The sequence below is a fragment of the Erythrolamprus reginae genome, chromosome 1 (assembly GCF_031021105.1).
Source record: "Erythrolamprus reginae isolate rEryReg1 chromosome 1, rEryReg1.hap1, whole genome shotgun sequence".
Lineage (NCBI taxonomy): Eukaryota > Metazoa > Chordata > Lepidosauria > Squamata > Dipsadidae > Erythrolamprus > Erythrolamprus reginae.
Window position 1 is genome coordinate 183,516,898 of NC_091950.1, and position 24,943 is coordinate 183,541,840.

At 45.1% G+C, this 24,943-nt stretch overlaps 1 protein-coding gene across 1 annotated transcript; it reads left to right on the forward strand.

The window, feature by feature from the left end:
• Positions 1-2,927: 2,927 nt before the first annotated feature.
• TBR1 (T-box brain transcription factor 1) lies at positions 2,928-14,726 on the forward strand. Its single transcript, XM_070737188.1, has 7 exons — positions 2,928-3,233; positions 3,279-3,823; positions 4,997-5,151; positions 5,583-5,704; positions 6,494-6,652; positions 8,779-8,840; positions 13,735-14,726. The coding sequence occupies exons 1-7, from the start codon at positions 2,928-2,930 to the stop codon at positions 14,666-14,668; spliced, it is 2,283 nt and encodes a 760-aa protein (XP_070593289.1). The 3' UTR covers positions 14,669-14,726.
• The last annotated feature ends 10,217 nt before the right edge of the window (positions 14,727-24,943 follow it).

Here is a 24,943-nt window from a genome sequence, read left to right on the forward strand (position 1 = left end):
TTGACTGGATATTTTTTGTTGAACAGAGTGAAACATTTTCTCAATAACCCATTAGGGAAGCATATTTTGTCCTTTTACTAAGAACTTTCATTCCTCTTTTTAAAACGTTATTCCTATTGTGGAAGCGATTCATTCTGGAAATGTGGAATTAGAACTCTCACATAGAGTAAGTTCAGCTAAGAACTATGAATATGAATTCAGCTTTTTTATAAACAGAGCTTGAATTGCGGGGTTTACATAATAAACCAACCCACTTATTTTAATGACTCTCCTCCCAGTGTTTAATCTGCAATCAAACGTTGTGTGTCAGAATGGGCCAAAAAAAAAAGAGGGGGGGGGGGAGAAAATTGTGAACCCTCAAGCAAATTTTGAAATTCAAGTAGGCAGTACAATAAATAACCTGTGATTCAGCCTAAAATTTGCAGTGCCAAATGCTAGGTTTTTCAATCTTCCTCCAGCTCTTTGTTGGAAAAATAGTCACCGTCATATGGGAAGAGATGGGTGGAATTAATTCTGGGGGGGGGGGGGAGCCTGGTATTCTCAATTTTAGCTGTACACTAATCTAAAACAGTTTTTTTTAACGGTAAAGAAAAACTGACCACTTATAATACGATCCTTATCTTGCCCCAAATTGCCAACCTGTGATTAGTGGAACGGACAGCCAATCAGGGACCATCCTGGTCTCCACAGTGAAAAATAAAGGAGGAGGACGAAGAAGCAGAAGCGGCACGTCGGCCAAGGGCTCCTACGGTATCGGAGAGTCCGATTCGCTCACCGTTGGCCGCTCTCATTTTCTCTCAGTTGCGGTTGTGATTATCGCTACTGCTGCTAAGTCTGCTATTACATATATATCTTTCCTATGCTTCCCTCCCCTTTTATTTTTAATGTGGTTAAAAACCCCGGAGATAAATCAGGGCAAGTTTGGAGCGATTTTTAAAGTGGGAAATTCCTCTCAGGGCAAACCGACCCGAGAAAAATTGAGGTTCTTGAGGAACAATGGGTGAGGGAACCCGTAACCCGGTTGGCCTCTTGACTTCCAGACCGAGAGTTTGAGGAGTTTTTCTTTCTTTTTTAAACCGAACCCAATGGGTCACCGCCGTGTTTTATCTAAGCTCGGCTTTTTCTCAAACCTTGTATTATTGTTTTAAAAGGTGCGGGTGAATCCCCCTCAAGCCCCCTCCTCCCTCCCCCACGCAAACCAATCCCGAAGCGTCCCGTCCCCCCCCGCGCGCGCCTCATTCTAGCACGACGTTAATTTATTCCCACCAAAAAAAAAATCCAGGTAATTACTTGTGACAAGCTTATTATCACAGAAAGAGCTGGGCGTGAGGGGGGAAAGTGTTCAAAACACCGAAGGAATACGAGCCTAAAGGAAAGAAGGGAAGAGGGCCAGGGAGGAAAGAGAAAAGGGAAGAAATTCGAGCTCTGACTGATGCTGGTCTGTTGTCGTGCTTTTCTCGGAGCGTCTCTTTCTCTCTCTCTTCCGCCCCCCCCCCCCCATTTTACCCCGCATGCCTGCGCACAAATAAAATATTTATTTTCCCGAGGAAGCCAAGCGTCAACCTCAAGGCAAGCCAGTCATTTCAGACACTTTTGAGACGACGCTTCTTTCAAAAGCGAGGGAGAATCTAGAGTTGGGGTGTTCGCGGATGGCGGTGGGGGGGGCGGGGGAGAGACGCAGTGGCGCAGTTACTCGTTCTCTGCGCCTGGCCGGCGATTCCTTCGGGCAGGAAAGGCGCGCGGCGAATGGGCCTGAGGGAAAAGTCAGCGCTCCCGTTTGGACCAGGAACAGGCAGTTCTTGGTCAGAATGCGCGGGAAGCGGGTCGGCCAAATTTTCCCGCCCGTTACCACAGGGAGAAACTTGGAACGAGGCGGCCCCCCGTCCAAAGCGCTTAAGGAAGAGGTGGGGCCTCTCTCTCTACCTCTGACGAAGCGCCTCCGAAAGCGCCGCGAGGGGGTTTGGAGCTGCCTCCGAGGCGAAGGAAAACGCGGCGCTAGGAAGCCAAGAGAGGGGTGGCTTCGGCTTCGGGGCTCCTGAAAGGCCCGAGTCGGCGTAGCCAGAAGGGAGGCCGACGCGAAAGGAGAGGGGGCGGGAACGCCAAGTGCCTCAAAATTCTCTCTCTCTCAAGACTTCCTACACTGTAGCCACAGAGAATAGTGGAAGGCTGCATAAGGTCCCTCTTTATTTGTCACGCACACACACACAATAAATAACTGTAAAAGTATTTTATATCTACATATTGCTGTGTACATGTGTGTGTGCGTGCGTGCGTGCGTATGTGTACATATACATATGTATGTGTCACATGTTTTTGCTGTATATATGCTGTATATGTATGTGTGTGTATATATATACACATATATATACATAACGCACACACGCACACATATATACATACAGTAATATATATATATATATATATATATATATATATATATATATATATATATATATATATAGACACACACACACATACACACATATACATTCATTTGCCTCGATCGTCGCGCGACCAGGAGCCAGGTGATTATCCTAATTAACGTCTATCTAATTAAATTACTGTCAGCGGTTAACCAATGACAGGAGCCGTTTCATGCGTTCGGCAACCAGGGAGATCAAAAGTGCGGCTTGGCTGATTGCTGCACGGTGTCAATTGGCCAATCTCTTCTCCCAGGGAGCGGTGCTTTTGGTGGTGGTGGTGGAAAGTGGCGGGGGGGGGGGAGGAGGGAATCGTGGCTTCAGTTCGGGACCAGCCTTGGGTGGCGGGAGAAGCTGCTTTGGGGTCCCTCGCCGCCGAGGGTCCCGGGATGGTCAGCCGGGGGCCTTAAGCGATTACCGCCGCCCCCAGCCCTCAAGCGACCCCGTGCTACCGTTTAACGTTACTCCGGGCAGGCTTTGGCCAAAAAGCGGGCCGGGTCCGGAGCCATGCAGCTGGAGCATTGTCTGTCGCCTACGTCGATGATGCTCTCCAAGAAATTTCTCCATGTGAGCGCTGGCGGCAGTGGCGGCGGCGCTTACCCGCCTGCCGCGGGCGGATCCGAGCTTGTCTTGCACGAGCACCTCCACCCGCACCCCCATCACCATCCGGCTGCCGCCGCCGCCGCCGCCCTCCTTTCGGCGAGCGCTGACAACCTGGAGAGAAGTTCACCTCTGAAAAAACTCGCCAGGGGGGGGATGACGAATCAGGCCGAGGCAGACAATTTCCCTGACTCCAAAGACCCGCCAGGGGACGCCCGGCCGCCGCCGCCTCAGCAGCAGCAGCAGCAGCAGCCACAGCAGCAGCGCGCCAAACTCTCGCCTGTCGTCTTGGACGGCGGCGGCGGCCAGGAGCAGCTCCGTCCAACCTTCGATGGAGCGGCTGCGGCTGCGGCAGCGGCAGCAGCAGCAGCAGCGGCGGCTGCAGCCGCGGCGGATCGATACCTCCTCGCCACTCCAGCTTCCTCGGGCCAGCCCCCGGCCGCTGCCTCGGCTCCCCCGACTGCCGCCGCCGCTACCATGTTCCCCTACCCGGGTCAGCACAACCATGCGGCCGCCTTCTCGCTCGCCAGCCCCAGCCGCTACATGGCGCACCACCCGGTCATCGCCAACGGAGCCTACAACAGCCTGCTCTCCAACTCGGCGGCGCCTCAGGGCTACCCGGCTACCGGCTACCCTTACCCGCAGCAGTACGGCCATTCCTACCAAGGCTCGCCCTTCTACCAGTTCCCCTCCGCCCAGGCCGGCCTCGTCCCCGGCAAGGCGCAGGTCTATCTATGCAACAGGCCGCTCTGGCTGAAGTTCCACCGGCACCAGACCGAGATGATCATTACCAAGCAAGGCAGGTAAGCGGCGGCTGCGGCCGAAGGATGCCAACCCAGGCGCAACGCCGCCGGGAAGGAAGCGAAGGAGGACGCGGGAGGCTGAGGGACCGGGGAAGGGGGAGCCAGGAGCCCCCTCCGAACCCGAGAAAAGCCGCCTCTCCCGCCGAGACTCCGGGCTCTGCTCAAAAGTATTGTTATTATTATTATTATTTTGCCATTTTCTCTCTCTCTTCTTGTCCCGCACCTCTTATGTTATCATCTTCGCCTGCATCTTCATCAACTCTTTATTATTATTGTTATTGATATTGTCATTCTTCTTTCTCCTCCTTTGGCTGTAGATCTCTGGGGTTCTTTCTCTTGCCTTTTCCTTTCTTTCTTTCTTTCTTTCTTTCTTTCCTTGCCTTTTCCCTTCTTTCTTTTTCTTGCCTTTTCCCATTTCCTTTCATTTTGCTTCAGGTTTTTAAGATGGAAAACAATGGCAATTTTGTCTTTGGTGCTGAAATCATCCAGTTCTTATTTTTATATATACGTATATTAAATACATCTTTCGGCCCATAAGCTCCCCCCTCCCCCTTATTTATTTACGATATTTTCCTTCCTCGCTCTGACTTATTTAAGTCATAAACAAGACGGAGAATGATTCGCGATGGGAACAAGCGGCCGGGGTCCTCGGTGCGCCTTGAGCCATTTCTGCCGCACTTTCTTGGCCTCGCTTCTTTTGCTGACATCCCCCCCCCAAATGATGGGAAAGTTCATCACTTCTCCGTTGGTTTTTGCGCATTGAGATTTGACAGGTTGAAAGCAAAAAAAAGGGGGGGGGCAATGAAATCGCTGGGACTTGCTTCTGGGCAAATGACAGTAAAAACCCGCGAGGATCTTTTTTGTGGGATACAAGCCGATGTGTCAACCCGTCAGCCTGGTTTCCCTTGAAATAACCCCCGATTTCAGCCGGGTTCACTTGGAGATGAATACCCGGAGGACCCGTTTACTTCTAAGGCTCGATCCGCTAGACAAAAAAGGCGCGGAGCGAGATGCCTAAAAATCGCTATACCCTTTCGGGTACTTTCCTCTGCGACATTCGCTCCAGGAAAGGGTTTTGAGAATTTTGGGGGGACAGTTATGTATTTATAAAATTATGATCTCCCTCCTTTTCAATCCCGTCACTCCCCCCCCCCATCTTCTTTCTTACAACAGGCGTATGTTCCCTTTCTTAAGTTTTAATATTTCGGGTCTGGATCCCACGGCTCACTACAATATTTTTGTGGATGTCATCCTGGCCGACCCAAACCACTGGCGGTTCCAAGGCGGCAAGTGGGTGCCTTGTGGCAAAGCGGACACCAACGTGCAAGGCAAGTCCATCCTCCCTTCCTCTTCTCCCTCGCACGCGGGCGCGCGCAAAGAGTTGCACCCGGGGCTCGGGTGGCTTAGGTGAGAAGGCTTCAATTAGTGGACCTTCCTGGGCCAGTAAGGCTACAGAAAACCTGGGTGGGGGGAGGCTAAAACTGAAGGTCTTTCCCTGGCTTCCCCGCTATCCACCCACCCCATCGGCGTTTTCTTTCCTTTGGTTTCCCGAGTTGAAATACCTAAAAACATACCATGCAATAGTAAATAAAACAAAGGAGCAATTTTGTCTTTTCGAAGCCGGGAGGTCTGGGGAAAGTGTAGGACTCATCTAAGAAAGGTTGCAGCGGGGAGAAGGAGAAGGGGAGATTCACCGCGTGAATATCTTTCTCTGCGACATTTCTTTGCTCTTTGACCAACCCACGGTTGTTGCCTTCAGGAAACCGTGTCTACATGCACCCGGACTCGCCCAACACGGGAGCCCATTGGATGCGCCAGGAAATCTCCTTCGGGAAACTGAAATTGACCAACAATAAAGGGGCGTCCAACAACAATGGGCAGGTCAGTTTTGGGACGAGAGAGAGGGGGGGGGGGGAGAGAGAGGGAAGGGAAGGGAAGGGAAGAAAGAAAGAAAGAAAGAAAGAAAGAAAGAAAGAAAGAAAGACGACCACGGTGCCTTGCATGACCAAGAGCTTGTACGCGCCGGCATCCAATCCTGCGCTCCAACATTCATTCCATTCGCGCCTGGGGTTCTTTTGCAAACCCACCGCCTATTGTACTAAACCTGGAGGGGGGGGTAGACTAATTCAATAGGTAGGTTAAGCGAGTGAGATGCGATTGCGCCAGCCTGTGAGCAGGGGGACCGTCTTCTTCGAGGCTATCCCGGGCAAGGGCTTCTGAATGGAAGCGGTGGAAAGCTCCTAAAGCGGCCTCGGCGGCTTTATAACACCCCCTGCCGAATAAGAGAGTTGGGAGCCAGGATCGAGGGAATAGCCTGGCGTGTGCGGGCTTTTTTCCTCCCGTTCTTACTTTTAGCTTTCTAGCAACTTGGACGTGGGTGGGGTGGGGGTTGTAAGTGCAGATCCGTGCTTTTGAAATAAGCGGCCAAGTTCGGCGGCGACCCTCCTTAGACCAGCGAAACAGGGGAGAGATTAAGAAGAGCCGCTTTAGAGAAGAGCAAGAGTGGCGTGTGGCGGTTCGGCTCCTCGGGAGATCCGTGCTAGCGGGCCTGGAATATAAAGTTCGCCCCCTTCTCCCGTGCCTAGTAAAAACCAACACACACACACACACCCAAAAAGAGCCTCCGACTTTCTCCTGGCTCCCCCCTCACCCTTTTCTCTCCGCCTCCAGATGGTGGTCCTGCAGTCCCTCCACAAATACCAGCCTCGCCTGCACGTGGTGGAGGTGAACGAAGACGGCACCGAAGACACCAGCCAGCCGGGTCGGGTACAGACTTTCACTTTCCCGGAGACGCAGTTCATCGCCGTCACTGCCTACCAGAACACCGATGTAAAGTGGTTTTTTGTTTGGGTTCTTTTTTCTTTTTGGCTCGCTCGGTTCGGGATTTGGGGAGCACAAGTGCAGCTACGGAGTCCGGGAAGGTTGGAGGGGGAACTCCCCCACTCCGAACTCTGTGTGTGTGTGTGTTGGGGGGAGGGGGAAGAAACCGCGATTTCAAACTACAAGTAATGGTGGTGGATTGTCTAACTAAACTGTCCGCCAACCTGCTTTCGAGTCCCGATTCTTCCCAACCCCAATTGCAATTGTAAAAAAAGGGGGAGGAGAGAGAGCGTCTCAGATTCTCCAAGGACAGTAAATACAGTGCTCAAAAGAAATAAAGGGAACACTTAAACAACAGAATATAACTCCAACGAAATTAAAGTTCTGTGAAATTAAACCGTCCACTTAGGAAGCAACACTGATTGACATTAAATTTCACATGCTGTTGTGCAAATGGAATAGTTGTGCAAATGAAATATTCAGTGAGAATGTTTCATTCATTCAGATCTAGGATGTGTTGAGTGTTCCCTTTATTATTATTTTTGAGCGGTATATTTCAGATTGCTTTAATCTGGGCATCTGAACCAGCTTTGAAAGTATGAGCCTCTATTTATAAGACTGGTTTCCGCCCTTGTTTCCTCCAGGAGCCAAAGTTACCTCTCCTTTCCTTTCCTCCCGGTCAGATTTGTTCGGAACCGTTTTTTAATTTATTTTCGTGGCCTAAGGTAAAGCCTGCCGGCTGTAGGGGTGAGGCCACGGTCTCAAGAGCAGATTTGGCGCGCCATGGAAGGGCGGCAGATTGGCCGTTGTTTAACGCTTTTGACTACCGCAGAAGGCGAGAGGGGTGCCAAGATAACTTGGCTGGGTCCAAGATAGTTTAGCCTTGATTTACCCAGAGCACCTTTTGCCTCTCTATTGTAGGCCTCGAGAATGCCTTATGCATCTGTAAAATAAATAATATATTTTTTTAAATCTGCAGCTCCTGGCTCCGTTAAATTAATTTCCAGGAAACGGGTATAGCAGCCCACACTAACAAATTCCACCCAAAGTCTGATTTTGATTACCACCTTCTTTGTGTTAAACTCTAAATTGCTAACTGCAAGTTTGGGGACCCTACTATGTGTTTTTAATATACTGTACATAGGAAAGTTTAGTGTTAGTGTTCACCAGGACTTTGCTTCATTTAATCAGCCACGGGATGGAAGACTGCATTTATTCAACCTATTGAACAGCCTAGTATTATGGGGTGTGGGAATCAATACCTTGTAGTTCATTTGCAGTTTGGCCTGTTTTGAAAATAGAAAAAAGAGCATTAAATTAAATGAATTTAGTTTAAATTATTTTATACATACACTGCTCAAAAAAATAAAGGAAACACTTAAACAAAACAATGTAACTGCAAGTAAATCAAACTTCTGTGAAATGAAACTGTCCACTTAGGAAGCAACACTGATTGACAATCAATTTCACATGCTGTTGTGCACATTCAACTTTGTACAGAACAAAGTATAAAATGAGAATGTTTCATTCATTCAGATATAGGATGTCTTGAGTGTTCCCCCTTTTTTTTTGAGCAGTGTATATAAACCAGGTCCACATTTAGTTTCTGCAATGTTCCTGGGCTAACATTTTATCAGACTGTCTAGTAAGAGTCTTGTGACACATTCCGAGCATGTGTCTAGACAGAGGCTAATCCTCTCGCATAGCTATCTTAAGTGAGTCTTATTAATCTTATGTAATTGGGAAGAATTTAATTCTAAATAAGAGGCGTAAAAGATAACTAAACCGGTCCATGACTTTGTGGTTCTTCCAAGGAGGTTGTCGGAACTGCCTTGAGAAAGGTAACTGGAAGGCGAAGTTTCTCTGCTCTGGATCGCAGATCCCCTGCTGATCCTTCAGAATGATTAACTTTGCAGGGAAGATTCCGTGGACTGGGGAAAGAGGCCACTTTTAGCCTTCCTTTTATTTCCAGACCTTTTCTCTTGATGAGATAAATTCTCAGAGAGGAAATGATCAGCATTGTTCTTAAAATGAATTAATCCTCTGGGGGAGGGGATGTCTAGGGATCTGCTTATCTCACATAGAGGATCAGCAGAGGAGAGGCCATTGTTTAACTCTCCCCCCCTCCTCCGTAGATCACACAGCTGAAGATCGACCACAACCCCTTCGCAAAAGGCTTCCGAGACAACTACGACACGTAAGTTCCTTGTCTTGAGCCTTTCATTGGCCCTGGCGCGTCCAGCTCTGTTAAATGGATGGCGGGTGTTTTTTGCTTTACTTCCAAAGGAGACCCTGGGACTTTGGAGAGCAGGTCTTATATGTGCTATTGCTATCCACTGGGGAAGGGGGGGCGAAGCCAGCAGACGTAGCATGTGGACTATAGGAACAGTGGCTTCAGTGATACGAAACCCTTAAAGTGATCTTTGAAGGCTTTGCAAGGGGAGAGATCCGTGGCTCTCAGCTTTTGTATTTTCTCTACCCTCCGGCCCTGGGGTAAAAGTTGCATTTTTCAAGCTAAGGCAGTGGGTTGTGCTTTGTTTCCCCCCCCCCCCAGAAGGGCACGAAGATAGTTGCTCCCTTGCCTACTCTACCGACCCCAACCATTCTCAGTTAGCATTACACTTGCATTCCTTACACACACACACTGCTGTCCTGCTTTTGGTTCCTGGGAGAGCTTTCGAACTGTCCCTAGAATGCAAAGCGGACAGAGCGGGCTCCCTAGTTTAAAGTGAAGGGAATATTTTCAACGCTAGCAGCCTTCCCACTGGCTCGCTAGAAGCAGCTCGTTATCTAGTGGGACAATGTCAGCCCCGGCTGTAAACTCCATAAGCTTCTTCCGAAAAAAAATCCAGGCCTTTGTGTGTGAGATGTCCAGAGTTTTTCTTCAGTCCAGAATAAGTCCCTTACTCCCAGCAGGTCCCTTGTCTAATCAGTATGTTGTTTGGCTGGACTTCTCCCAGATTATCTCCAAATACAAACACTGCGAAGGTGTCCCTGATGTCCTGAAGCCTGTATTCAATTTTAAGCTAAGCTTTGGAAGAAAGTAGCCATTCATTCCTCTCAACTCCCCTCCTGAGCCTGAGGATAAAATCAAGTCCATTGTGGCAATAGCAATAGTGCTATTGGTACTGTTTTGTAGGCCACCTTTCTGCTGAAAAAAGGCACTCAAGGAAGCTTTGTCAATAGGCAAACCATATCGGGGGTTGGTAGAGGGAGTAAAACTCCAAACTGAGCTGCAAGGAAGGAAGGAAAGGAAAGACCTCTTTCTGGGTGACCTGGATGTTGATGACTCCTGAAGTCTTCAGAAACAACCGAAATACCAGGTTAGCATTCCCAGCTAAGAGTGAGCAATGGAAGCCGGCAAGCACCTTGGCTTTGTCTGGGGAAAAAGGTAGAAAGAGTGTAAGAGCCAGCTGGCCTCAGGAAAGCAGGCCCTTGGGAAGAAGGGGGACAAGGGAGTTATTTTGAAGTTTTGCCTTGAAGGAAAGAAAACTGAAAGGTTGACAACCTGGCATTCCAATGTACCTACGAGTGAGTTGGACTGGAACTTCCAAAATTCACAGACTCATGGGAGTAATAGTTGCACACATTTAGATGATAGTATGGTTGGTTGGGGAATAGTTCAGGGGACCAAAAAAAGATGTCCCAGCATATACTAAGTTAGAGTGAAGGTTGAGAACGCTCCCAAAAGGTGTCACATTGTACACATCTACCTTATTTTCCTGTCCTGAAGTTCTCCAGTCTTCAGGGGTGATTTACTAACCAGATACCTCACCAGAGGTCAAGTGGTGGCCAAAACCAATGCGGGAGGGGCCTTGAAAAGCATCAATGAAATGCTAGTGAAACTAAACCAGGCCAAATTACAGCAGGATTCATTAACTAGCTTACTCCAAGCAAGTTATAAAGTTTCTCCCACTACTGCCAGGACTGAGTGCCTTTTCTTCAGCCATTTATGTGCTCGTTAATTAAACATATTTATATAGACGCCAACTCGCACACAGTGACTCTGGGTTGCGTACATTAAACATCCACAATTTAATTCTAATCTACTCCGCCCCCATCAAAACAAAATCAGACAAACCATAACCCCAAGGAGGAAGCCATGGATGAGGTAGTTTATCTGGATTAAACCAGATTTGGTGTAACCATTTGTCCCCTCTCCCCCTTTGATATACAGCTGATGATGGTGGTATGGATTTTGAGTGAATGCCTCCCCAACTTTCTCACTCTGCTACTGGCACTCTGGAAGCTGCCGGGGAGAGCCAGTTTGTTATAGTGGTTAAGACACCGATTGGAAATCAGGAGAGTGTGAGTTCTAGTCCCACTTTAAGCATGAAAGTCAGCTGGGGTAACTTTAGGCCAGTCATTCTCTCTTAGCCCAACTGCTGTTTTTGTTTATGTAGGGGGGGGGGGAATAGGAGAAAGGAAATATTAGCAATATTAGCAATATTTGCTACCTTGAGTTATCAAACTAATGGAAGAAATAACCAAAATAAATAAAAATAAATCCCTTAGGATAAAAATGGGTTCCTACCAAGTGGCTCTGGAGCAGGAATAATAATAATAATAATAATAATAATAATAATAATAATAATAATAATAATAATAATAATTTATTAGATTTGTATGCCACCTCTCTCCGCAGACTCGGAGTATCTGGGCCTGTGGCCACTTATCCCATTAAAGGAAGGACAAATTCCCACTAAAGGAAGGACAAATTCCCACTAAAGGAAGGACAAATTCTCACTAAAGGAAGGACAAATTCCCACTAAAGGAAGGACAAATTCCCACTAAAGGAAGGACAAATTCTGGGAGAACAGGCAGGGAGCTCCATTTCAAATCCAACAGCAGTTTTGCAATAATCAGGATTGACTGGAACACTACTCAGCTGAGCAGGGAGAATTTCAGACCTGATTTCCCTAGTCCTAAGTGTGTATAAGTGAACCCAACAAAATCTATTGTTTCATATCTTGGTTATTTATTAAGCATATCAATCAGGCCTCTGTTGGATCCTGGGAACAAATAATTATTCTTTTCTGGATTTCCAAGCGTGAAGACTTTATTGGATACTCGGAGCTTCATGTTATGCGTAGCCTCTATTTTATTAGGAAAAGTAGCCTTATAGGGGGGAGTTCTGGGAGAACCTAGTTTTCCAAGGTCATCCTGTTTAATAGATCCAGGGCAGAAATACAGCCGATTCCTAGCAAAGTAAAACTCCTGTATTTGGATTCAGCTGCTCAGCTGCAAGCGATTGTAAAAGGGAAAACCTATTCCATAGCAAAGTGTTATCTGAAACAAGTTCTACAATTCTGAAACTTTGCAGTACTGTAGGTTCACAAAGCCAAGCCTTTGGAATAAGATAATTGATTTAAAGATCTGCACCCAGGAAAATTTTCAGATATAGTCTAGTGGCCACATAATCAGTGGCTTCTGTTTTTTAATTCTGGAGGTCTACCACTTCCATGGTTCTTCCATTCTCTCCCAGAGTGGCTGTCCACAACTTTAAACAGTATTTTCCCCCTCCCCAAAGAAAGTTAGTTTCATTGGGTTTCTATTTTCAACATTTATTGTAAGGACTCCAATCTCATTAATCTCCCATTAGTTTTTGGAATCTCTGACATAACCTCCCTTTATTGCATAGGATTACAATTCCTATTATTCTCGGCCCAACTCATCTGAAAAGCAGGTGTGGGGAAATAGCTACCCTCAGAGCAGAAATCAAATACTGTATGTAGATAGTCTATTCTTCACCCCTCCCTCCATTAGTTCTCCTAAATTTAGGAGTATTTTAAACTTTTGTGCTTCTGTCCTCGGCTTGGTCTCTAGCCTTAATTTCTGCAAGCACATTGACCAACTCATAATCTCAAGCTTTTAGGATTCCAAGCATGCCCTTAGCTAAGCCACTGCCCCTTATTGGCCCTCCCCATTGACCTCTGCAGGATTTTTTTTTTTTTAAAAAAAAAATCCTGCGTCCAAAATCTGTTGTACTGTATTCTCTTCCTCTAGGCTACACTTGGGGAAATTTGTGCAGAGATGGGAGAAAACCTCCACCCTGATTTTTACAGAGTTTGGAGAGACCTGGGCACCCACTTTCTTTAGTTCTTCTGCGGCAGAGGGGTTGAGTGGTTTGAGTTGCGATGTCTGCAGCGAGAAAGACAAAATAGCATCCCTGGTCCAAGAAGGGCAGGGATTGTAAAACGGGAGTGGTCATTTTTAAACGCAGCTCGCTAAAAGACCTCTTCAGTCCCTGGGATGCTGATCTTGTATTCCCAGTCTAGAGCCTAGTAGCTCCAACAGTCACTATATCACTATTTGTCCTCAATGCAAGAGGCAACAGGGCTGGGCTATGTGTTTAGTTTTAAGGGCGAGGTGGTGCTCTAGCAGTGGAGGTTCAGCTACTTTGCACGGGCTCAGAGGTAAGGGTAGAGCCTCCATGGTTAGAGTGCAATACTGCAAGCTACTTCTGCTGATCAAAGTCTGCCAGCAGTTTGGCAGATCGAATCTCAGTAGGCTCAAGGTTGACTCAGCCTTCCATCCTTCCAAGGTCCATAAAATAAGGGCCCAGATTCTTGGGGGCAATATTCTTACTCTCTGTAAACCGCTTAGAGGGGGCTGTAATGCACTTTGAAGTGGTATACAAGTCTAAGAATAAATTAAGTGGGTTCGTGAATGAAAGCCTCAAGCTTTCCCCAAGGTAGTGCCGCCTCTGCCAATTTTGGATAGTCCCAACTTTCACTGGCAGGCTGATGTACCAGCTCAAACAGCTGTTAAGACCTACAATCCTTGGGTGATTTGAAGGCAGGCCGTTCTTCTTTGAAGGCCAGTCTTGTTTTGGGCCAGAGGGAAATGGGGTAGTTCAGCAGTTCAAATCTCACCACCGGCTCAAGGTTGACTCAGCCTTTCCGAGGTGGTTAAAATGAGGGTCCAGATTGCTAGGGGTGATATGCTGACTCTGTAAACCGCTTGGAGAAGGCTGTGAAAGTACCACGAAGCGGCATAGAAGTCTAAATGATATGGCTGTTCTCGCCAACCCGTCCAATCACGCCCGTTTCCTTCTCTGCTTTGTCTCCCCGCCCTTCTGTCCCTCCCAGGATCTACACGGGCTGCGACATGGACCGCTTGACCCCGTCGCCCAACGACTCCCCCCGCTCCCAGATCGTGCCGGGGGCCCGCTACGCGATGGCGGCGGCCGCGGCGGGCTCCTTCCTGCAGGACCAGTTCGTCAGCAACTACGCCAAATCCCGCGGCTTCCACCACCACCACCACCACCCGGGAGCGGGCGCCGGAGGCGGCGTGGGCCCCGGCGGGCCCCTGCAGGATCGAGGCGTGCCTCACCCGAACGGGCTGCTGTCCCCTCAGCAGGCCGAAGAGCCCGCCGCGCCTTCGCCTCAGCGCTGGTTCGTCACGCCCGCCAACAACAGGCTGGACTTCGCCGCCGCCTCGGCCTACGACCCCACCGGAGATTTGGCGGGAAACGCCGCCACGCTCTTATCTTACGCCGCCGCCGGCGTCAAGGCGCTCCCGCTACAGGCGGCCGGCTGCACCGCCCGCTCGCTCGGCTACTACCCGGACCCTTCGGGTTGGGGGGCGCGCAGCCCGCCTCAGTATTGCGCCAAGTCCTTGTCGTGCTGGCCCAACGGTGGCGGCCGCGCCGGAGGAAACCCCTATTTGCCCGCCGGGGCCGGCGGCGGGGAGGAACCCGACAGCCTGGCGCCCCCCGAGCGCTCCCCTCTGGTGGCGCCGCCGCCGCCGCCTCCCGCCGCCGGGCCTCCCGCCGAGGACTCCAAGCCTCCCAAGGACTTGTCCGACTCCAGCTGGATCGAGACCCCGTCGTCCATCAAGTCCATCGATTCCACCGACTCTGGGATTTACGAGCAGGCCAAGCGCCGGCGCCTTTCCCCAGTGGGCACCCCGGCCTCGGAGAGCTCGTCGCCCCTCAAGAGCGAGCCCGCCTTGGCCCCCAGGGACTGCGACAAGACTTGCGCCAAGGACATCGGCTACTACGGCTTCTACTCGCACAGCTAGAGGGGAGAGGCCTCCCTGGCCACGGCCCCCCGTCCTGTCCTGTCCGAAGCAGCCGGCCCCTATGAGCTTCGTCCCCGGGCCGAGCGCCGGTTCTCCCGGTCACTTGAAAGCGGCTCTTGGCTGGCCACGCACCTACAACCACGCACGCGCAGTCTCTCTCCCCCTCTCTCTGTCTTTCTCTCTGCCTGCCCCCCCTCCCCCTTTCCTCGCACACGCAGAAAGCCCGCAAACCGCGGAGCCGTCCCAACGCCTCTTCCGTAGGAGGTGGATGTCAACGAAATGCTGAAAGTCCTGACACTTCATTCTCCACCGTGTTGGGTCCCTTTCCCTTAGCGACCCCCACTCCTCCCTCTCCGCACAGAACAAATCGTGTCGTGGGGTTTTTTTCTCCCCCCCTTCACCTCATGTAGCTGGGGCGTCTGTTTTATTTCAATTTATTTTTTAACTCAGATCTCAATTTATTTTTTAACCCATGTCTCGATTTATTTTTTTAACCTAGATCTCGATTTATTTCTTAAACCAGATCTCAAACCAGTCCTCGGAGGCTGTTTTGAATGGGCAGATGATTCCAAAAGCCTAATAAAAACCCTTCAATTAATTATCCCTGGGCCCATTCCCACGTTCGGTGTGGTAAAGGGGGGGGATCCCCCCCTTAAACATTGGCTGGCGGGCGACACTTTTAAAAGCTCCCTTAAACTTAACCCGATCACTCACGGGGAGCGAAGTTTCCCCGGAACCTTGACACTACATCCCATCCGTTCAGCGAGCTGCCGCTCAAGTCCTATCCTTGCGTTTGTTTGGAATTTAGCCCCGCGACGTTTATTAAATAAACTGTTGCTGTCAGATTAACAGCTAAGAGCTCGCAGCTCTCCTGCACATTCTTTGATCGGGAAAGTTGGATAGCAGATGCTTTTTTAAAATTCTGCCCTACTAAAAAGAGTGTGCAAGATGAAAGGGTATATTGTGCGTGCCTTTAAAGGATTTCTTAGTAAATTTGGGGTTCTAGATCCCTCCCCTCCAGATCTCCAATTCTGTGTTCCTTTTAGAACAGAGTCCGCAAGGAATTGAGCGGCTTGGAAATTTAATTAAAAAAATAAACTCGTTCCCATTTAATGGGTCGTAATTCCGGATAAACGTGGTTTAAGATACAACAGGCAAACTAACCGTTTCTCCCTTCTTGCATCATATGTTTGAATCTTGAAGGGAAATTCCGTCTTTCCCTTTCCCCTTGCTCGGAGCTAACCACGGTGGAAATGTATATGTACAGTTCGCAAATAACGAGCAGGGGTCCTATAGTAGGGTTGGCTACACTAAGCAAAGCCTAAAATATCTAAAACACCTTTTCCCTTCTTTCTCATTAATCTACATCCACACACTTGCATGTTAATATTAGGACAAATTCGGGTGTGTGGTTAGGAGCTGTGTCAATATTTTTATACCATTGTCCAAAGTGACTTAAACTTGATTAAAACAAAAATTAAACTTATAACCATTTCAATAAAACTAAGCCTGATAAACAAAATTGTCCGAATGGATCCAAATATCGAACATCTAAATAATGACACCTCTGTAGGACTTAATTTTTAAACAGACCTTATTGTTGTTCTTACCGAAATCATTTCTGATTTAACCAACGCTAAATTTCAAGCGTGGACCCCGTAGGGTAGGATTTATGTTGATTTTAGAAGGCAATATTTGGCTTTTCAGTGTTGGAATAGAAATTTAACAAGCTTCGTGTTAGTTGCCTTGCATTTTTAATGAAGTTTCCTTTCAAGTAAAAAGCGCCTTTTTTGCTTCGGTATCTTGATTGGAAATATGTGCGAAACTTGACTTTTATTTAAAAATATTCCGAGGAAGAAATGCAGTCGTTTTTTCCTTCACACATTGCACAAAAGCTATAATAGCACAGTATATATATACTTGGTGTAATGGTGAATGCTTCTCCTAGACATCCAGCCAGTTGTGGTTTATCTGACAAACCACGATTCAAACAAACTGGTTTAGTTTCACACATAGAGCAGGTGCTTCAGCGTGACCCAATCAAGTTTAAAACGCAGCCTTAAACGTGTTTACTCGGATTAAGATCAAGAGGAATCCATAGGAGTGTGCCGAATTCCCACGGTGGGCTTTAAACTCCATATAATTCTGTGGGCACTTATTCAGCAGCATATTCCATTAAATTCATTCCAAATAATAATAATAATAATAATAATAATAATAATAATAATAATAATAATAATATCTCAAAAACTGCTGGAAAGGAGGTCTTGCGCCGTTTCCTTACTGCTGTTTGGCAGTGTCACCACACCGTCGTTGTGGCGATGCGAAGCCAGTCTTCCTACCCTCCTGATAGATGGCAAAGACGATGGTGCGATGACACTAGAAATCACCAGTCAGGAAACCGCGTGAGCTGCTTCTTCGCAGCTGGCTCCACTCGCGTTTTCTTGGAAGGAAGTCTCCTACGAGTTTGGGCGACCGCAGCGTCGCTGCCCTTCGCAAAGCGCGGAAATTACTCCTACTTCTCTCAGTAGGATTTCTCTTCGCGCAAGGAGAATAATGCTTCAGTTCCCTTTTCTGGGTGCAACATCATCTGCCTGATCAGAACTTATCCTCAGTGAAAGTAAATCCTTCGTTAAATAGCTCGGCGTCTATAAAAAGCTAAGCCTCGCTCTTAGGATTCTAGTGGATTTTCCCCCTAAATGTACTCATACTGGTAAGTGTAGTCGTAGGAGTAACAGGAATAAGCAGGTGGTCTCTTCAGGTACCTGTGCCTGGGAGCAAACTTTAAATGGGCGGGGGACACCAACTTAGCAAAGAGCCGAGGAGATATCAATTCTAAATAATAAATAGTAATTTTTAAAAAATTCATAAACGAATGTTATGTCTGTTGTGGTGGTGAAACCTGGGCTAAAAACTCTGTCTTGGTTCACGTAATACATGCATTTAAGCTGTCGTTTGGTTTCAGTGACAATTTACCTATGGAGTATTGCCCAGCTCATTCAATACACTGAGCTACAAGCAAGTCTTTGACTTGTTGGCCTGTTGCATGAACCTACCAGCACAGCCCCTAGCAGGCTATGTTAGATGGGCACCGTCCTAAGGAACTCTTCCAACTCTGATCAAAAAGGCACTTCCTTCCAAGTAAACCTATTAACCCAACCCGTGTTTGCACTGCTAGTTGACTTAAACTAAAACTGATATACAGTCAATTTAGTTTGCCAGGATTACAGAGGTATGGCTCAAAGTTCCAGTAGGATCACCCCAGATGTGATGGGCTCTTGCAGAGTAACTCGGGGGTGAATCTTACACTGAGTCCTGGAGGCGCTATTTCAATTAGAATGTAGAATGTAGGTTGTGCTCACTCAGGTGTGCAAGGGTGTGTGTGGGAAAGGGGATTTGCCCACAGGGCCATTGACTTTTTTATCAACTAAGCATCACAGTTTAACACTCTATTAGAGACAGGTGGCCAGAGAGAGTGGAGCAGCTCCTTTGAAAGCCCACTTCAGTTCCAACAAGCATTTCACATCATCCCATCTAGTGATCTTTCCTCCCGATGCTCTTTTCTGTCCCCTCACTGATTCCTTAAGCCCATCCCTGGTTGGCGTGCAGGTGCTCTTCTCTTGTTCCAATATTTTTCCCCCCTCCCTCTCCCCACTTGTTAAATGACGGCTGTAAATCTTTGTAATGAACAAACTACAACCAATGCTAAGCTATTGACCTGTTGGTGCCCGTAGTGTAGTCCAGTGAAAATGACTTTTGTGAGTTGTATATTTAAAAAGAAAAAAGAAAAAAAATTGCATTTAGTTTGAATTTTTGTTTCGTTTTGTTTTGTTCTATGCATAAGGAAGTTATCTCTGAAAGAGCTTTTTTGGGGAATAGGCAGCACCAGTTTGAAGAAATTTAATTTCCCGCCTCCCTCTCCGACCGACCTTTTCTTTTTAATTTCCTCATTCAGTCAAGAGTTTTATACTCAATTTAGTCTTTCCCCTTGTTGATGTAGAGTAGTGAGTCTTCAACATTTTGTGTAGGAAATATATAATTGATCAACCCATGTTTAAATATAGTGGGTGGGTGGGGGCGAGAAATGAACAGTGAAATAGACAGCAGGCAAAATGATTAAAGCTGACTTGCAATCGGCAAAGAAACCTTCCCAAATAGAAATTCAGGACTTTCATCCTGTACATATATATATATATCTATATCTATATTTATGTCCTTCTGAAATTGATGGACACTTTTCTTTTTTCTTTTTTAAAAGAAACCTCCCTTACACATTTGTTTTGTTTGTGTAGATAAATAATTGTTTCTTCAAATTTACAAGTAACCGGGAAAATGTTTTGTTTTTTCACCCATTTATATTGTCTGTGTACAAAAAGCATAATAAAACTTGGAAAAAATAGACAGTCTTTATGTGTAGCTCCTTTTAGAAGATTATACAAACTAAGAATAGTATAAAGGCTGGGAGTACACGGGAAATTTCTTTACAAACAGTAGGAACAATTTATTTCTTCTAATACCAGCTACTTGATCCTCAACACAAAAAATAACGTATTTCTGTTTTTCTCACCTTTACGCTGCAGCTTGGACAAGTACAGTCATATCCTGCAATGAGCTAAAAAAGGGTGCACCCGGATGTAAGTTACTTTAGGGCAAATTTATGGTTGCAATGCAGCTAAAAAATTTTTTTGGTAGTGGGCAAAAATGTAAACATTTGCAGTTTATAATAACTATGTCTGAGGTAAAATAGAACGTGCTGGTTAAGAATTCTACAAAAACCGGAAGCAGTTAACAGTAGATCCTATGAAATGATTATTTCTCTATCTTACTGCATGCGAACTGTTGAAGAAATCTCCATTTTCCCAGGATTAGGACATCTGAGATTCCCTGTAGTATTTGACTTCTTCTTTAAAAAAAACTAAAAAGAATTGAGGAATTAAATTTGAGGCTGGGAACTGTTCATTTGTGTGGGTATGTGTGCGTTTGTGCTCACTCGCCCACACTACTGAGTGATTCTGCAACCTGCCACTAGAGGTCTCATGATGGACTGTTCTTCTCCTTGTCATGAACTGCATTACAGTATATTATTCCACCTTCTTTGCCTTCTGCCACGAAGGAAAATTTGTCTTTAAACTGTGAAACTAAAGGGTTTTTTTCCTTTTTAAAAATGTGTGATATTTGTCAAAGACCAATTATTCTAAAAAAAAAATTTTTTTAAATTATTTCAGAAAAGCCTTTTACATACTTTATAAAAGGACAGCCTGTTAGAAAACACTCAAGAGCTTTTAGGTATAACATTAATCTTTATTATACAGTAGTAATAGTTTTTAGTTTCATTTCTTATTTATTTTTTCTTCTTTCCTTTTATTTTAGGAGTTTTAACTGTTTTTATATTGTTCTTATTTGTTCTATGCCGCCCAGAGTCTGTAAGGAGTTGGACGGCCTATAAATTTAATAAATTAAATTTCTGCCTAATTTTGAAAACTGTATCTTGTTCAGCCATCTCATGGGGTACTAGAGAATTATGATTCGTAATTCTCAAGTACAAACTTGCTCTTAAATCTATCAGTTTTAATGGGAATGTATTGCCAAATTGCATAACAATCCATCTCATCTAATGAAGCTTTTAAATGGAGCATATTCTGGAAAAGAAAGTTCCTTTTTATTGAATTCCGCTTCTATTCCATCTGGAGACAGACACTGGCCTCCAGATTCAGACCAACTCACTAGTTTTCTTCAACTGTGCAAGTCATAAGCCAGAAGCAATAGAAACCAATGTATAAAACATTCTGTTATTGACATTAACGTTAGTGGATGTATAAAATTGCGTCATCCACTTATCACTACAGTGATAAAAAGTCTGCCTACATCCAAATATCTCTTCACAATAACTAAATTATGCTGTAAAATTCTGGAACTCTTGACTTGGAAATGGTTTATGGATAGGCTTCAATATCACGATAAACCATATTGTGATTGGTTTTTCTGAAGCTTTAGCATCATGGAGGAACCTAGGCTATAGATAACATTTGGAAGTTGAAAAAGAAAACTTTTCAGGTTTTTATATTGATAAAGAGAAATTAACAACTGCAACTATTAGTACTGGTAGGGCAGATATTCCCACTGGAGCTAAATGTGCTTTGTTACAAGAGATTGACTTATTTTAGCAAATGTTTTAAGGAACTATAACATAACAACAATAGTCAAAAGAAAGCAGATCAGACATAGTACATGTTGAAGATCCATCCCCTTAGGAGTGCTTGGTTTTTCTGAACTTATTTTTGTATTATTTTGTTCAGACTAAATGTGGATCTTTATCTATGAGTAATTAATTGTTACACTGAATGTTAATCTTTCCAAATGAGTAAATATTTGTTTTAATGACTAGTCAGTGAGTATTGTCATAAGTCAGGACAATAGCTTATCTTGTGGCTTCCCTTATCTTTCCTTTGTTCAAATCTTGATACAAAATATACACCAATTTAATTGCTTCCTTTTTCAAGCTTTGGACAAAGAGTAGTATTTCAAGAAATTTGAAGGCAATATATTGGAATGATCTTTCTCCAAAAGTTGGAATAGCAGTAGCTCTTCTGAAATGCTTTGCAATGTTCAAATTTTATTCAGGGAATGTATTTTTTATTTTTTTTTGCATTTGGAAAACAGAATTCAGACGTTTTGTGGGATACCTGTCTTTGTTGCAAGGATTAAGAAACAAGAATGATGTATTAAGATCTCTTTCTCATAAAGTCCCATATTCTGGTTCCCCAATATATTTAAGATTCCCTCATTTGTACTCTCCAGATATGTTGGATCTACAATTCCCATCCTTGCCAGTCTATATAACTCATGTTGACTGAAGATAATGGGAGTCATTGTCCTAACAGCACATTTAGAGGGAAGCACGGGAGAAAGCTGGTTTATTATCTCAGACAATAACTGTGGAGTTCTTTAAACAAAGATATTAATTTGATCTAGTCAATGGTCCATTGGAGACAGCCTTCTCATACTTAATATCTTGTGAAATAGAAGAAACTAGTGTATAACCAAAAAGGGAACGTGGGAAAAATGAATATAGAAAAAAAACATGATTGAATCACAGCTCCTCACCTAGGAGAATTTATCTCTCTCTGCTATTTCAAAGTTTCACTCTCTTTAACTGCTGAGATACATACTTATACTGACAAGAGCCAACAACTGTTGGTTTCCCTCATATTTTTCCATAATCATCATCAATGTGCACTAAGTCAATAGATGATTGTTCCTGATAGTTCAAGAAGGTGGACATAATATACTGGACAAGGGAGGGAGAGAAAGAGGGAGATGGAGGAGGAGGAGATGGAGGGAGAGGGAGAGAGAGACTGAGAATGTTCCTTTCTAAAATATCACCTCCCCCCATGCTTTGGAATACCCTGGGTTGAATTGTAATGGTTGGGTTCTCCAATTGAAATTTGATGGGTTCACACAATACACTAAGACTAAGACATGAATAATGGTTTAGGAACAATGGCTGAGTTGCTACAACCCCAAACAGGCCAACCACATTTTGGCATAGCCCTATGTCAATGACTGGGGCAGAGTCATCCCATATGTTTTCGTGGATGAGTATACACTTCAGTGTCCAGGGTTAAATCATTATTATCCACCAGTTTTATAAAGTGTCTGGCTTTAAGGGAAGTTGACAAACAATGCAACGAGATACATGTTTATCTGGAAGCTCTTCTTCAATTATTCTCAGATAGGATTGCAGCTTAATAAACAATCCTATCAACTTTGTCTAATACACTACTAAACCATAATGGGTGGGTGGGGGTTGTCATTTGGTATGTTGTGTAAATATAGCATAGTTGGTATGGGTTATGAATTAGTGTGCAATGTGAATTCTGCCAACCATGGTTTATTTACTTAAAAAAATATAGTTAGCTGTACGGACAAATAATCAGTTAATTATTTGATATACTGTCTGAATTGGTTAAAATTTAGCATCCAACTTGAAAATATTTGCTTAAAACTAAATCCCAGTGATTCAAATTGGGCTTCCTCTCCTCCAAAATTCCTCAGAGAGGGGCGGCATATAAATCCAATTAGTAAAATAAAAAGACGTAATTTCCATCTTAAAAATGTAAACATGTGGCACCTTAAATACAAAGAAAATGTTTGTTTTTTTAAAAAAAAATCCTTTAGTTTATCTGATGTGGCATAATTATCATTCAGAAGTTTTATTTGTCTTGCCGGGATCACAAGACTTTCTGGTTTATTTGCTCAAGCAGGCTAAATCTACCGAAGCCAACGCAAAACTTTCTTTCTGTATTCTTTCCATTTTCTGAAAATTGTGTACCAATAAGCTTTAAAAGCTTGTCTTGTCTTTAAGGAAAATGCAGTACAGTATATATATTGCTCAAAAAAAAATAAAGGGAACACTCAAATAACACATCCTAGATCAGAATGAATGAAATATTCTCATTGAATACTTTGTTCTGTCCAAAGTTGAATGTGCTGACAACAAAATGAAATTGATTGTCAATCAATGTTGCTTCCTAAATGGACAGTTTGATTTCACAGAAGTTTGATTTATTTGGAGTTATATTGTGTTATTGAAGTGTTCCCTTTTTTTGAGCAGTGTTTTGTATGTATGTATATATATACATACAGTATATGTGTGTGTGTGTGTGTGTGTGTGTGTGCATGTGTGTTTTATGTCGAATTATTTCTATTATCAGCAAAATGTTTATATATACACACACACACACACTGCTAAAAAAAATAAAGGGAACACTCAAATAATTTCATGCATATTTGAAATATATTGAATATTTCATTTGCACAACTATTCCATTTGTACAACAGCATGTGAAATTGACTGTCAATCAGTGTTGCTTCCTAAGTGGACAATTTGATTTCACAGAAGTTTGATTTACTTGGAGTTATAGTCTGTTTTTAAAATGTTCCTTTTATTTTTATGAGTAGTGTATACACACACATATTTACACACACACACACAGAGTTTTATTTGCAACCTCATTGCTCCTTCCCAATGGAACACAATCCAAATCTCCTCAGAAGTCAACCTCCTTAAACCTATTGTCAAGGATTAAAACCTGATCCTTGGAGAGAGAGAGAGAGAGTGAAAAGTTCTGAGGTCCGTTTCGTTATTCGGGGCGAAGAGAACTAAAACGAAGTCGAAGCAGCCCTCAATCGGCGGGAAATCCGCAGCCGCTCAGCGGCGGCCTCGGGCGGGTGGTGTCCGCCTTCACTCTCGCGCACGTCAGAGGCCCAGGCGCCCGCGGCCCCTGCGCCGTGCCGGAGGAGGGCCTGCGTATTTTTGGAAGCCTTTACGAAGTGGCGCTCTTTCGCGTGGGCTACTTCGGGGTGGGAAGGAGAAGGACAGAAGGCTCGGATTTGACAGGCCCCTGGCGTGACCAGGGAAGGAGGCGGTGTCTGCTGCGCCTAAAGGAAGAGGCAGGTGTGCCTGCGTGGGCCGAGTGTTTGCAAGGGTCAAGTGCTTTGTTCCTCCAGCTCCCCACGAGCAGCGTGACAAAATTCTTTTACTTCACCACCCAATGCCGTTTGGTCTGTTCTTCTCCAGGCCCTCCCTCACTATTTTATGAAAGTTCCCCCCAAATTCTCTACCCAACAGATACTAAAATCTGTGTGGATTCACACAACGCAGCAAGCCAAACCAGGTTTTCATCTTAGGGGCAAAGTGAAAATTCCGGCTTACCAAGACAGCAGACTTTTGAAGCTCGTTTGGCACCTCTTCCCTTTTTTTCCCACCACTAGTGATCAAATGTGTCCCAAAAGTTTTACCATCAAAAAGACTGTGGAGATAAGTGGGAGATCCTTAATGTGTGGCATGGTTATTATAAACATTCACAGGAGGAACTACCAACCGTGGATCGATAACCTTCACCCATTCCCTACGAATGATAGTGCTGGCAAAATAAGTGGACATCATCGATTGGTGTGTGAACTTACTGGCGGGCAAAAAAAAAAAAGGAACAAGAGCCCAAATCTCAGTGTGTTGTATGAACTTGGTAATTATGACATACTACATCCATCATGTTGAAAACCTGCTTTAGCATATTGTGTGAATTCAGGCTGTGGGACAGAACCACTGAGTATTCATTCTCTCTCTCTCTCCCTATATTTTTATATCAGAGCAGTTTTAGTGCAAATTAATATTTGTATCTGCAGATTGGCCTGTAATAAGCAGAGCCTTTCCCTGCCTATAGATGTGGGACACTATCATCCCTGCCCGTGATTCCTGTCCTGGGTGTGGGT